At 42.7% G+C, this 15,691-nt stretch overlaps 1 protein-coding gene across 3 annotated transcripts in view; it reads right to left on the bottom strand.

The window, feature by feature from the left end:
• The window catches only part of LOC106590401 (brefeldin A-inhibited guanine nucleotide-exchange protein 1), a 101,103-nt gene that overhangs the window by 40,573 nt on the left and 44,839 nt on the right, over positions 1-15,691 (bottom strand). For all 3 annotated transcript variants that reach the window (XM_082970761.1, XM_014181382.3, XM_014181383.3), the window contains 6 exons: positions 14,112-14,490; positions 8,578-8,694; positions 7,979-8,205; positions 7,310-7,443; positions 941-1,175; positions 72-171 (listed from right to left, as the gene is read on the bottom strand). In XM_082970761.1, the coding sequence (XP_082826887.1) occupies positions 72-171; positions 941-1,175; positions 7,310-7,443; positions 7,979-8,205; positions 8,578-8,694; positions 14,112-14,490 (1,192 nt within the window). The remainder of the gene's footprint in view (positions 1-71; positions 172-940; positions 1,176-7,309; positions 7,444-7,978; positions 8,206-8,577; positions 8,695-14,111; positions 14,491-15,691) is intronic.

Raw genomic sequence — 15,691 nt, 5'->3', positions numbered from 1 at the left:
GTACTTGACTTGTAATAGGGATTGATGGGTTGTACCACAGCTAGCATTTAAAATTCACACCACACACTCACCTGCACATATTCTGGTTAGGGTCTGTATAACCATCCATTTATGGTCGTAGGAGCTTGTTGACGTCTCCAGAATATACAGGAAAATCTCCTTGAAGAACACCTGCACAGTGAAACAAACCATGACAGTTAAAGCTGAGGGAAACAAATAAGGGTAGCAAGAAGAGGTCAAGATGAAAAAAAGCATTTTGTATCTTCATTAACAGAACTATCCACTGTAACAAATCAATAAACACATACATCTCACTGCAAACTGAAAGCTCAACTATGAAATCATAACATCTCAACAAACAACATCCGTCTCCAGAAAAGACTGTTGGCCACAAACAGTGGCAAGCAGATTAAGTCATCAACTTCAGGATGAGGAAATATTACAGCCAGACCACTGTGGAAGTGGACTATTAATCAGAAGCAACAGCTAACAGGTAATACTGAAACACACTGAGGCAGAACTACATTACTGTGCCCTGTAATAAACTTCATCTCCCATGAATCACCTTTGTCAGGAGCCTGCTGTATTGAGAAATGTCAGTATGTTAATATTTGAAAGGTATGACAGATTTACAACATTGGAAGCTGGAACGGGAGAGATTGGCAAATAGGGGGATAAGACAGCTATTCAGGAACAGAACAGTGTCTTGACCTGCATATTTATAGGTTTTCAAGTAGGACAACAGAAGGTGAGGGGGACTAGATGGAGAGCAAGTGTGGAGGAATATAGGGTTTGTGACTTTGGGACAGGAAGGGAAATCCTATTTGAAGATAATAGCTTGTCAGGTATGCTTGGTTTGCACAGACACTTTCTGGAACAAAAAAACTAAAAATCAGCAGCTAACCCTTTTATGACAGAGGAACAACCAAAGGTCAGGTACCTCGATCTGCATCTTGAGGTGGGTCTTGAAGTGGGAGAGGAGGGTGAGGAAGATGGACAGCGAGAGCGAGAAGACCTCGGGGACAGAGGAGACGCCGTTCTTGGACAGCGCCACACACAGGTACTGCTTGATGGCGTTGATGAACATCTCGTTGGTCTTGAAGATGGGCCCAGCGTTCTGCAGGATGGACAGCAGCAGCTGGAGGGACAGCACCTTGGAGCGCAGCTCGTGGGACCTGGGAGGAAAGAGACAGGGGCGTTGAGTCAAACTTATAACATTCAAGTGCAACAGGAGTTGGATTTCAGTGTTTCCCCTATATCCATGAATCTTTGCTGGCCTTTTGTTATTTTTTGGAGAGACACAGTTTTAAAGAGATAGTGTGAGATTTTGGCAATTAAGCACTATTTTCTACTTACCCAGAAGAACTCATGGATACCATTTCTATGTCTGAGTGCAGTTTAAAGGAAGTTGGTAACTAGCGTTAGCGCAATGACTGGAAGTCTTTGGGAACAGCTAGCATGACAAGAGCGCACAGCCGCCGCTTGCTCCACATCATCTTCCTACAGTGCAGTGGCGCGCATCAGTTATATTTCAGATGGTGTCAACATAATTTTATTTTCATGCATTTGAGTAGAATGTTATTTTTTTTTAAGTCACCAGAAGTGAACTTCTCACAGTTGTTCTACAAAAATAAAACAACGGGAGGGGCATGCCCCTGGACCCCCATAACCCTAATTTATTCATTATGGTCATGATTGCACATTAGCAGAACGAGTGCCGTGTGTGTACTGTGAATCACCATCTGACACATCAGTTATTAGCAGCACTTCCTGATTGACCCACAACTGACTGAGGATCCTAATGGTCTGATGGCAGTGAGGGGCTCAGAGTATGTCAACCTAATGTCCTCCTTTATACTAAAAGCCTGAGCTAGCTATTGTAGATGTGTGGGTGCTGGTGCTGTTTTACCAGTTCCAATAATACTTCCAAAAATAGATCAACACAATTCATACAGAAACTATCTGTTACAATGTAGAGAGGGCATCTGCATAATAGATCATTATAGTATATTGTCCATACTGTCTCGATCTAGTCCGACCGATGTTTCTGACCAGCTGTATGATGGAGAAGTAGGAACCCAACAGATTGTTTTGTTATCTTATTTGCTCTGACTGGCTTCCTCTCTGTAATGTTCCCCAGCCCTCCTCCACAGACAGACTGATATTAAATGTAGCATACAGAAATATGGAACTGCTTCTCTGACTAACAGAAATATGGCCTGATTCTCCCCGGGCGCATGGAGCGCAGAGGAAACCTGACACAACTTTATAATTTCAGCTTGGCCTGGAAAGGGGAAGCGTGTGCAACCAAAATGCAAATTTTCAGTACAATAACAAATCAACAATTTGAACAAAACTTCTAATAACTGAGCAATGAACAACAAGACCGATGACCTAGGGTTTTGAATGTTTGAAATGTCTTTATATGCTAACCATAAATAATTTATGTGTGTGTGTGTTGTTCATAGTCAGTGGGTTGAACTGAGCATGCCATGCAGCCTTGGGGTATGAAACCATTTCACTGTTGACTCACTTTAGGCCTTATCCCACTGCATTGTTCTTAGCCTCGGGCTAAGACTGGACCCGGACAAAGACTGGACCCGGACAAAGACTGGCCCCGGACAAAGACTGTCCCCGGACAAAGACTGGCCCCGGACAAAGACTGGCCCCGGACAAAGACTGGCCCCGGGCAAAGACTGGCCCCGGGCAAAGACTGGCCCCGGACAAAGACTGGCCCCGGGCTAGCTTATCCTGCGTTCACGCAAGCATGCGTTAACCCTGGGCTAAGCTTTATCCTTGGGCTGAGGTTTCACACTTATATTCCAAAGCCTTGGGCTTACGGACAAACACACATGCTACCAGTCGTGGAAAAAGTACTCAACTGTCATACTTGAGTAAAAGTAAAGATACCTTAACAGAAAATGACTCAAGTAAAAGTGAAAGTCACCCAGTAAAATACTACTTGAGTAAAAGTATGTGGTTTTAAATATAATTAAAAATCAAAAGGAAATGTAATTTCTAATATATACTTAAGTATCAAAGTATAAATCATTTCAAATTCCTTATATTAAGCAAAACAGACGGCACAATCTTCATTTTTTTATTTATTTACAGATAGGGGTACACTCCAACATTCAGACATAATACAAATGAAGCACGTGTTCAGCGAGTCCACCAGATCTGGCAGTAGGTATGAACAGGGATGTTCTCTTGATAAGTGTGTGAAGTATTGCTAAGTCCTGCTAAGTATTAAAATGTAACGAGCACTTTTGGGTGTCATGAAAAATGTATGGAGTAAAAAGTAGATTATTTTCTTTAGGAATGTAGTGAAGTAAAAGTTGTCAAAAATATAAACAGTAAAGTACAGAAACTTTTGACATGTGATATCGCCCCTGTACAGCAAATGCTGTGCACTGAAGAAACATCAACTTTTCTGATCCAAAGCGAAATCATGCAACAATATTATTATCATGGATAGCTATATCCAATTATAAACCAGGTGGTTCAAGCCCTGAAAGCTGACTGGCTGAAAGCCGTGCTATTTCAGACCGTATACCATGGATATGACAAAAGCATTTTTTTTACTGGTCTAATTATGTTGGTAACCAGTTTATAATAGTAATAAGGCCTCTGCGGTGTGTGGTATATGGCCAATATACCATGGCTGAGGGCTGTATCCAGGCACTCCGCATTGCGTCTAGCATAAGAACAGCCCTTAGCCGTGGTATATTTAAGGGGTAATCAATGAGGGGCTATGCGTCCTATGGAAAATAACGAACGACGTGGAAGGTGTGTTCCACGACCCGCTAAAGGAGTTCTACTCCACTAGCACATTTATCGTGTGACACACCTTCCACGCCATAGCAACCAATGTTCTTGCACAGATGAAAGTATTTTGTTTTTTTGTGAGGTTTTGGCACCATGTTTCTGAGCCTCGCCCTAAAAAGTCAGTGCTAACCCTGCTAGCAGGACCAGCTAGCCCTGGGATAAGGTTGGTGCTTGCTCACTTTAGAATGTGAACAATCGCTTAGCCCCGTGCTAAAATCTCCCTTAGCCCAGGGCTAAAGAGGGGGCTAAGGTGCAGTGTGACCTCGCCTTCTGTCTGCTTCCTTAAAGTGAATTTAAGGTAACAAAAATAGCAAGGCAAATACGCAAAACCTGAATCCTTTATTAACGAATTACAACAGCAGGATTCAATACTGATTTAGTCTTTCTAATCCATAAAAAGACTGAGTTCAAAGCATCTGTTGTGAGATTTACAGCTGATCTCCAGATAAAGCAAGTCTCCTGTGTGTCATCCAGGTATCTTTCAAATAAAGGCTAAATCTGCACACCAGTAGCTCCAATGCAATAATTCATTTACCAACGTTTAGACAGCAAGCTGCCTTTATCAGGGTTATCACCTGGGCCAGTCATGGAGTAAATCTCTGTGGATGAAAAGGCTTTCTGTCTGACAGACACTTAGCACAGCCCTGCCTGTGATGACACCGCCTTCCTCCCTGTTCCCTCTGACAAAGGCCCGTGATCAACAGGGTTCTTTTCCACCATTGTCTGGACGGATCGTCTCTCTTGTGTCCTGAGACAGAATCCCGACAACACCATCAGAACAGAGTAGAGTGTTAGTCCACAAGGCTCATGGGAAGAATGATAGAGATGGGAGACTGAAACAGTCAGAATTGAGTTACCATATAGAAACCAGACTCAGGAAATCCTGTTATGTAAACACAGCTATCAGATTCAGCAAATCAAATGCCTCTTTGCCTGTAACAAGCCCAGCAAAACATACTGTAGAAAAACCAAATGTTATCTCACTTGTAGGGAGGCAAAAATCAGATAACACACACACACACACACACACACACACACACACACACACACACACACACACACACACACACACACACACACACACACACACACACACACACACACACACACACACACACACACACACACACACACACACACACACACATACAGTTGAAGTCGGAAGTTTACATACACTTAGCTTGGAGTCATTAAAACCACTCCACAGATTTCTTGTGAACAAACTAGTTTTGGCAAGTCGGTTAGGACATCTACTTTGTGCATAACACAAGTCATTTTTCCAACAATTGTTTACAAAAAGATTATTTCACTTATAATTCACTGTATCACAATTCCAGTGGGTTAAAAGTTTACATACACTAAGTTGACTGTGCCTTTAAAGAGATTGGGAAAACTCCAGAAAATTATGTCATGGCTTTAGAAGCTTCTGATAGGCTAATTGACATCATTTGAGTCAATTGGAGGTGTACCTGGAGATGTATTTCAAGGCCTACCTTCAAACTCAGTGCCTCTTTGCTTGACATCATGGGAAAATGAAAAGAAATCAACCAAGACCTCAGAAAATAATTGTAGACCTCCACAAGTCTGGTTCATCCTTGGGAGCAATTTCCAAACGCCTGAAGGTACCACGTTCATCTGTACAAATAATAGTACACAAGTATAAACACCATGGGACCACGCAGCCTTCATACTGCTTAGGAAGGAGACGCGTTCTGTCTCCTAGAGATGAACGTACTTTGGTGCGAAAATCCCAGAACAACAGCAAAGGACCTTATGAAGATGCTGGAGGAAACAGGTACAAAAGTATCTATATCCACAGTAAAACGAGTCCTATATCGACATAACCTGAAAGGCCGCTCAGGAAGGAAGAAGCCACTGCTCCAAAACCGCCATAAAAAAGCCAGACTACGGTTTGCAACTGCACATGGGGACAAAGATCGTACTTTTTGGAGAAATGTCCTCTGGTCTGATGAAACAAAAATAGAACTGTTTGGCCATAATGACCATCGTTATGTTTGGAGGAAAAAGGGGGACGCTTGCAAGCCGAAGAACATCATCACAACCGTGAAGCACGGAGGTGGCAATATCATGTTGTGGGGGTGCTTTGCTGCAGGAGAGACTGGTGCACTTCACAAAATAGATGGCATCATGAGAAAGGACAATTATGTGGATATATTGAAGCAACATCTCAAGACATCAGTCAGGAAGTTAAAGCTTGGTCGCAAATGGGTCTTCCAAATGGACAATGACCCCAAGCATACTTCCAAAGTTGTGGAAAAATGGCTTAAGGACAACAAAGTCAAGGTATTGGAATGGCCATCACAAAGCCCTGACCTCAATCCTGTAGAAAATATGTGGGCTGAACTGAAAAAGCATGTGCGAGCAAGGAGGCCTACAAACCTGACTCAGTTACTCCAGCTCTGTCAAGAAGAATGGGCCAAAATTCACCCAACTTATTGTGGGAAGGTTGTGGAAGGCTACCCGAAACATTTGACCCAAGTTAAACAATTTAAAGGCTATGCTACCAAATATTACAAGAAATTTGTGGAGTGATTGAAAAACGGGTTTTAATGACTCCAACTTAAGTGTATGTAAACTTCCGACTTCAACTGTATGTTTATTTATTTCCCCTTTTGTACTTTAACTATATTGCACGTTACAACACTGTATATAGACATAACATGACATTTGAAATGTCTTTATTCTTTTGGAACTTTTGTGAGTGTAATGTTTACTGTTCATTTTGTATTGTTTATTTCATTTTGGTTTATTATCTATTTCACTTGCTTTGGCAATGTAAACATGTTTCCCATGTCAATAAAGCCCCTGAAATTGAATTAAGAGGAGAGAGAGAGAGAGAGAGAGAGAGAAAGACAGAGAGAGAAAGAGAGAGAGAGGCAGAGAGGGAGGAGAGAGGAGAGCAAGAGAGAGAGGAGAGAGAGAGTGTGAGGGGAGAAGGAGTGAAGGAGAGCGAGAGAGAAAGAAAGAGTTCCATAATGTTCTGTTCAAGAGCAGCTGAACTCTTAACACATTCTTGTATGGATCAAGACAAGCTGACATCCATATATCTGACCTCTGCACCTCACTGAATAGCCCATAACCTGCTAGAGCCTGACGCATACATATTTCATATGGACAAGCCTACAGATTTGTGTATATATATATATATATATATATTATGTTCAATAGAGGGAGAGGAAACAGGAAGAGGAAGGCTGTTTTACTGCAGGAGCACAAGAAGTGATCCGGAACCAATAATCAGCTGAGTGATGCTTCATACAAACACACACACAAACCGTCACAACACTCCCCACTAATAATAACTAGGGCTACACTCCACGAGGCATGACTCAACTAAGGAACACACTCCAGAAATAAACCTGTAATATCCTACTTACTAAGGCACTATAGCTACTGTTCGTCTATTCAATTATCTTAAACAAAACCATCATAAGCGTTCCGATACAAGAACTCATCTTACTTTGGGTCTGGGGGACCATCTGACAGAGGCTTCATGGACAGCTTGCAGAGCGATCTAAACACTAGGAAGGCGTCCTTCTGGAGAATATGGGAGAACTTAGCACCTGGTACTGGGCCTGTGGTGGCTCCCGACTCCTAATGCAGAAACACAAACAGATGATCAACATCAAAAACTTTTAAACAAGGCTCAAGAGTAAATTATCATTACTTGTGATCAAAAATGTATTTTCCACTTGACACAAAGACTTTGAAATAAAATAGTTCTTATTAGCAGATCTGTTCAACCTTGATCATGTAAGACTATAATCATAGATAATTACATCCAGTGCTCAGACTTACTTATAATAACCTGAGAAGCTGAAAAGAGAGGAGATGTTAGAGTATCTATTAATCATGTTGGAATCAAGCCCAGCAGACTGGCAGACAGACACTTTGATCTGCAGTAGCAGAGATTGAATAGCTCCTCCCCTCACGGACTCGCTTTAATTCCTCATGTTACCAATGACTTTCCAATTTCCTTTTTACAAATTGATAAACACTTTAAATGCAATAAAAAATGCAATAACAGTTTTATTCAACTGCTAAAACAGACAGACACCCAGGCTAGCACAAAACTACTTTGTTGAGCGGAGTGTGTAACCAAGATGACAGTCAGGTCAGTCCCGCTCACCTGTGTATCATTAGAGGAGACAGACAGCCTGTCATCGGGCAGTGACGGAGGGAAGCTGGCAGAGATGGGCGTGCCGGGGATTCCGTTGGCGTGGACGTTCTCGCTGTCCCCCTCGTCGTCTACCATCTCTGCGATCGCTGTTGCCTTGGTGATGGCCTCATTGATGACCTTAGCAGGTTCCGTGACCTCTGTGGGCAGCTCGGTCTCACCAGCGGACTCCATGGCATCTGAACACATATGAGCAGGTTTCAGGCATTGCCATTTGGAGTGGTTTAGTATGCAGGGGTCAAAATAGCACTGAGACACACAACTCTCGCTCTAGGTAGGACAAAAAAAGCTAACACATAGTAACTTCTAAACTCTAGATTTCAACTCCTTTTCATTTGAAAATGATTTGTATCAGAAAACTCCCCCACCCCTGGATGCATGTTTTGGTTTTTGCCGTAGAAATAACAGCTGATTCTAATAACAAACTTATCATCAAGTTTTGATGATTTGAATCAGCTGTGTACTGCTGGGCTCAGGACCGAGTTTGGGAAACCCTGACTTAACTGACCGCAGACAGAAATCTGATTTCAGATCCATAGAGTGACTCTTACCTCCAACAACGGTGTTGACGACCTCCTGTAGGATGCTCTGGACGATTTCCTGGGTTTTCTCCTCATAGTTAGGCTCCTCCCCCTCCTCTACTGCTTCCTGATCACGCTGAGCGGCACCTTGAACACAGGACAAGTAAAACTTTAGTCAAAGTACATTCAAAAAGGACCTCAATACACTTTAAAAATGTAAGATGGGAAACAGTAAACTGGCAGAATGAGTAACGAATGCGTGTTCTCTGAGAGAGGCATTACCCTTTGACTTCAAAGTTCACAAGATATACAGTCGTCACAGGCATTAGCTATCACATCTTCACTGAATAAACTGAGCATGTGTGTGTGTGTGTGTGTGTGTGTGTGTGTGTGTGTGTGTGTGTTGAAAGCACTGAGTAATTTGCTAACAAAATGATTATTGAATCTTTGGCTGCATCTCCACTCACTCTGGGTGCCAAACTCTTCTATCCTCTCTCCCATTCAATCACTAATGAAAGGTTTTATGCAGGTTATTTTCTTTAAACTACTTCATTAATGTCTAAAGAGAAAGACGTCTCATCAAATGCTTATTTCGCACAGACTAAATATTCTACCAATATTGAGTACATGAAAATGTCAAGTTTGAGGCTTTGTTACTGTCTAAAGCAGCCAAGATACCAGTCTAGAACAATAACCTGGATGTGTCTATGATCAATACACTTCCATCCACTACGGTACAAAGTACTGCGTGAGAATGAGAGTCTGTGAACTTCAACCTGACTGCCGATATGAGTATGATATGATATGATTGTGTGTGACACACTGTGTCCTTGTCTATCTGTATGTGGTTTACCAACTACCTCTCAGATAGAGTTCAGTGTGTCAAATCGGAGGCCCTGTTGTCCGGACCTCTGGCAGTCTCTATGGGGGTACCAATGGGTTCAAATCTCGGGCCGACTCTGATCTCTGTATATATCAACGATGTCGTTCTTGCTGCGGGGGATTCCCTGATCCACCTCGACACAGACGACACCATTCTGTATACATCTGGCCCTTCTTTGGACACTGTGTTAACAAACCTCCAAACGAGCTTCAATGCCATACAACACTCCTTCCGTGGCCTCCAACTGCTCTTAAATGCTAGTAAAACTAAATGCATGCTCTTCAACCGATCGCTGCCCGCCTGCCCGACTAGCATCACTACTCTGGACGGTTCTGACTTAGAATATGTGGACAGCTACAAATACCTAGGTGTCTGGCTAGACTGTAAACTCTCCTTCCAGACTCATATTAAACATCTCCAATCAAAAATTTAATCTAGAATCGGCTTCCTATTTCGCAACAAAGCCTCCTTCACTCACGCTGCCAAATTTACCCTCGTAAAACTGACTATCCTACCGATCCTCGACTTCGGCGATGTCATTTACAAAATAGCCTCCAACACTCTACTCAGCAAACTGGATGTAGTCTATCACAGTGCCATCCGTTTTGTCACCAAAGTCCCATATACCACCCACCACTGCGACCTGTATGCTCTCGTCAGCTGGCCCTTGCTACATATTCGTCGCCAGACCCACTGGCTCCAGATCATCTATAAGTCTTTGCTAGGTAAAGCTCCACCTTATCTCAGCTCACGATAACAACACCCACCCATAGCACGCGCTCCAGCAGGTATAGTTCACTGGTCATCCCCAAAGCCAACACCTCATTTGGCCGCCTTTCCTTACAGTTCTCTGCTGCCAATGACTGGAACGAATTGCAAAAATGACTGAAGTTGGAGACTTATATCTCCCTCACAAACTTTAAGCATCAGCTATCTGAGCAGCTTACCAATCACCGCAGCTGTACACAGCCCATCTGTAAATAGCCCACCCAATCTACCTACCTCATCCCCATATTGTTTTTATTTACTTTTTTGCACACCAGTATTTCTACTTGCACATCATCATCTGCACATCTATCACTCCAGTGTTAATTTGCTAAATTGTAATTACTCGCTACTATGGCCTATTTATTGCCTTACCTCGTCACGCCATTTGCACACACTGTATATAGATTTTTTTCTTCTTCTATTGTGTTATTGACTGTACGTTTGTTTATTCCATGTGTAACTGTGTTGTTGTTTGTGTCGCACTGCTTTGCTTTATCTTGGCCAGGTCGCAGTTGTAAATGAGAACTTGTTCTCAACTGGCCTACCTCGTTAAATAAAAGGTGAAATAAAATAAATAAAACATATCTGCTCTAAGATGAAGCGCAGTCTGTGATACTGCTCTGGCCTGGCAGTGTTGCGGAGTAATGGATTACATGTAAAAAAAAAATTTAAAAACACCCCCTGTCACGCCCTGACCTACTCTACCATAGAAAATAACATCTTACTATGGTCGGGACGTGACAGGATGTTTGCAAAAAAAAAACATGTGGCACTTCTCTATTTACTGAATGATATTCAAATCAGCATTGAAAAAAGGCAGAAGTTTAACAATAAATTATCAACATTTGATCAAATCTGGCAGCCTTTCCTCTCTTACTTGGACCAGTCGGCGCTGTGAATTTGTACTTAACGCACTCTCAATTGTAATATTGAAATCTACCTTTGGGCAGCGTGTGCTGGCCCCCGCCACCCGAGCAGTCGGGAGGGGAATAGGGGGGAATAAAGGGGGGAATAAGTGGGGGGGGGGTGACATCTACCCTCCGCTTTCTTTCTACCCGTCCTTGTTCTGTATGTCTTGTTTTGTAATATTTATTTTGTACCCAGAACTCTGGGTCTTGTTGTTCCTGTCTGCTCTTTTATGTTTAGATAAGAATTGTATACTTGTCTTTTATACCTATACACCATTCTTGTGTGTGTTCAATACAAAAATATATATTTGAACAGAAAAAAACGCAGAAGTTTAAGTTTGTTCCACCTGAGCGAGTCTGAACACAAGTCAGAGACCACTATGATGACACACCAAATGTGTTTGATGGATCGAGGGAAAAGAGCAAGAATTGGCTTTTGTAGGCTACAGTCCAAGCTATGTCTTCCAATGGTACGACTGCTGTCGGCATCCAAAGATTATCCAACTTGAATAAACACTTGGAGGTAAGGATGACATCAGTGGTGTAGTCTACGGCGATACCGATATCACTTATTATTGATATACACATAGAGCATTGATGTGAATCACACAGCTGCTCTCTCCTTTTTGGGGAGGTTCCCATTGCTTGGAAGGCAGCCACGGTTCGTCCTTTATTTAAAGGGGGAGATCAAGCTGATCCTAACTGTTATAGGCCTATTTCTATTTTGCCCTGTTTATCAAACGTGTTGGAAAAACTTGTCAATAATCAACTGACTGGCTTTCTTGATGTCTATAGTATTCTCTCTGGTATGCAATCTGGTTTCCACTCAGGTTATGGACGTGTCACTGCAACCTTAAAAGTCCTCAATGATGTCACCATTGCCCTTGATTCTAAGCAATGTTGTGCTGCTATTTTTATTGACTTGGCCAAAGCTTTTGATAGGGTAGACCATTCCATTCTTGTGGGCCGGCTAAGGAGTAATGGTGTCTCTGAGGGGTCTTTGGCCTGGTTTGCTAACTACCTCTCTCAAAGAGTGCAGTGTATAAAGTCAGAAAATCTGCTGTCTCAGCCACTGCCTGTCACCAAGGGAGTATAGAGTCTTATTCTCAGCTTGCCCCTCCCCGGATTTTGTGTTAAATGCTCTACAACAAAGCTTTCTTAGTGTCCAACAAGCTTTCTCTACCCTTAACCTTGTTCAGAATACCTCCAAAACAAAGGTCATGTGGTTTGGTAAGAAGAATGCCCCTCTCCCCACTGGTGTGACTAATACCTCTGAGGGTTTAGAGCTTGAGGTAGTCACCTCATACAAGTACTTGGGAGTATGGCTAGACGGTGCACTGTCTTTCTGTCAGCACATATCAAAGCTGCAGGTTAAAGTTAAATCTAGACTTGGTTTCCTCTATCGTAATCACTCCTCTTTCACCCCAGTTGCCAAACTAACCCTGATTCAGATGACCATTCTACCCATGCTAGATTACAGAGACATAATTTATAGATCGGCAGGTAAGGGTGCTCTCGAGCAGCTAAATGTTCTTTACCATTCGGCCATCAGATTTGCCACCAATGCTCCTTATAGGACACATCACTGCACTCTATACTCCTCTGTAAACTGGTCATCTCTGTATACCCGTCGCAACCCACTGGTTGATGCTTATTTATAAAACCCACTTAGGCCTCAGTCCCCCCATCTGAGATATCTACTGCAGCCCTCATCCTCCACATACAACACCCGTTCTGCCAGTCACATTCTGTTAATGGTCCCCAAAGCACACACATCCCTGGGTCGCTCGTCTTTTCAGTTCGCTGCAGTTAGTGACTGGAACGAGCTGCAACAAACACTCAAACCGGACAGTTTTCTATCAATCTCTTAATTCAAAGACTCAATCATGGACAATCTTACTGACAGTTGTGGCTGCTTTGCGTGATGTATTGTTGTCTCTACCTTCTTGCCCTTTGTGCTGTTGTCTGTGCCCAATAATGTTTGTACCATGTTTTGTGCTGCTACCATGTTGTGTTCCTACCATGTTGTTGTGATGTTGTGTTGCTACCATGCTGTGTTGTCATGTGTTGCTGCCTTACTATGTTGTTGTCTTTAGGTCTCTCTTTATGTAGTGTTGTCTCTTTTGTCGTGATGTGTGTTTTGTCCTATATTTATGTTTATATATATATATATATATATATATTTTTTTTTTTACATATTTTTACATTTTGCCTTTTTGTAGGCCGTCATTGTAAATAAGAATTTGTTCTTAGAACTGACTTGCCTAGTTAAATAAAGGTTAAATAATAAATAAATAAATACATACATACATACATACATACATTTAGCTATTTGTGCTTTACGGATTGTGGTTGTTGTGGATGGCTGTACACAAATCTAAATGTGTATTTGAACCCAATAATGGAAGTTCAAGAAGTTTAAGCTGCCTATCAATCATTGTTTTTGAAACCAGTGGACAGCCAGTGAAAAATGTGCTCTTGCAACAGCTGCATAGTGAGGATCCCAGCCTATGGAATAAAAGTAGGGTTTTTATTACTCAATCTAATTCATGCTGATAAAACAATACATCCATAGACCTAATGAACACATGCTCAAACTCACACACTTTTGATAGACTTAAAGGGCAATCTGTAGTTGCTGCATCCATTTTATAAATTCTATATATTAATGTAAATATATCATTTAATCATATTATTATATGTAGTAGAAAGTGATGGGTTAGAAGAAGCCTACATAACCAACACATAAAGTAAAATTTAACATCCATATACATAGCCAGCTATGTAAACTTTAACACTGATTTATCCTGCAATAGACGTCGTTCAATTGGTAACACACATTCAGATTACTTTCCCATTAAGAGGCATTAGAAGAAGACAAAAATGTAACTGAATGTAATCAGATTACGTTACTGAGTTTGGGTAATCCAAAAGTTAATTTACTGATTACAAATTTTGGACAGGTAACTAGTAACTGTAATGGATACAATTAGAAAGTAACCTACCCAACCCTGTGGGCTGGTCTGCCTCTGTCTGGTGGTTCTCTGCTGTGCTGAACTCAGATCCATTCTCTGGGTCTGTGCTCTCATAAACCTCCCCCTGTTCCCCCTGCAATGCCTGCTCCTCCTCCGTGGCCCCCTGGCCCTCCTGGGGGTCCCCTGCCCCAGCTGCGCTGCCCTTAGGGGCCGGGGCAGGTGTAGGTGTGGAGGGAGTGGAGGTGGGCGTGGGTGTAGAGGGGGTGGTGGGGCCGTTGGCCTCACGAGGAAGGCCCTTGGCTGTGGGATAGGTGTGCTGCTGGAGCGAGTCTTGTTCCTGTTCCTGTTGCTGGGTGACTGGGGAGTGCTGCCGGTGCTTCTCCCTCTCCATCTGCTTGGCCTCTTGGAGCTAGGGAGGGGATGGGACACAGACACACATCCAAAGACCAAGACAGAGTATAACCCAGCGTAGCCACATACAACCAAACACACACAGACAGAGCCAAATTCACACACACACAGTCGCACACACAGAGAAACGTGTTAACATAATGTACACAAACTCATTATATCAAATACAAGCCTGAACAAGTGCTCAAATGTTCCCTAAGGTTTTTCCGACCCCAAAGCCATTGTCAGATCAGGAAGCAACAAATGACAGCTTCGGAATCACAGTTTTCCAGGCGGAGACAACAGAACACTGAGATTCTGCAAGGCTATTTCAACATCAGGACTGTCTAAAATGTGTTTATGAATGAGCAGTCATACGGTAGGACATGCTGTCAAAACAAGTATGAGCCAAAGCATCCCTTCATGCTTACATAAACTGGGCTATTTCAGTGCAGAGAAGGAGGCAAAGTATTTTTGGTCTAAAATACATTCATACTGCATGTTCTCCTGGTTGATGTATCACTGATGTTGATGTATGTGTACGCTCATTTGAACCTCAAACATTTCTGTTATAGTATACAGTGGCACAAGAATACATCATTCTAAGAAAATAACATATTTCACTGAAAAATATTAATTCTTTCAGCCAAGCTATAGCAGCCCACTACACAGTATCAATCAGGCTGCATGTGTAGTAGGTGTGCTGCATGTGTAGTAGGTGTGCTGCATGCATGTGTAGTAGGTGTACTGCATGCATGTGTAGTAGGTGTGCTGCATGCATGTGTAGTAGGTGTGCTGCATGCATGTGTAGTAGGTGTGCTACATGCATGTGTAGTAGGGGGTGCTACATGCATGTGTAGTAGGGGGTGCTACATGCATGTGTCGTAGGGGGTGCTGCATGTGTCGTAGGGGGTGCTACATGTGTCGTAGGGGGTGCTGCATGTGTAGTAGGGGTGCAGCATGTGTAGTAGGGGTGCAGCATGTGTAGTAGGGGTGCTGCATGTGTAGTAGGGGTGCTGCATGTGTAGTAGGGGTGCTACATGTGTAGTAGGGGTGCTACATGTGTCGTAGGGGTGCTACATGTGTCGTAGGGGTGCTACATGTGTCGTAGGGGGTGCTGCATGTGTCGTAGGGGTGCTGCATGTGTCGTAGGGGTGCTGCATGTGTCGTAGGGGGTGCTACATGTGTAGCCGAATCTTGATCCAGAAATTATAAAAAAC

This window comes from Salmo salar, chromosome 29 (genome assembly GCF_965601325.2).
Source record: "Salmo salar chromosome 29, fSalSal1, whole genome shotgun sequence".
Lineage (NCBI taxonomy): Eukaryota > Metazoa > Chordata > Actinopteri > Salmoniformes > Salmonidae > Salmo > Salmo salar.
The sequence above is the reverse complement of the archived record's forward strand: the minus strand, read 5'-3'. Positions and strand labels throughout refer to the sequence as shown.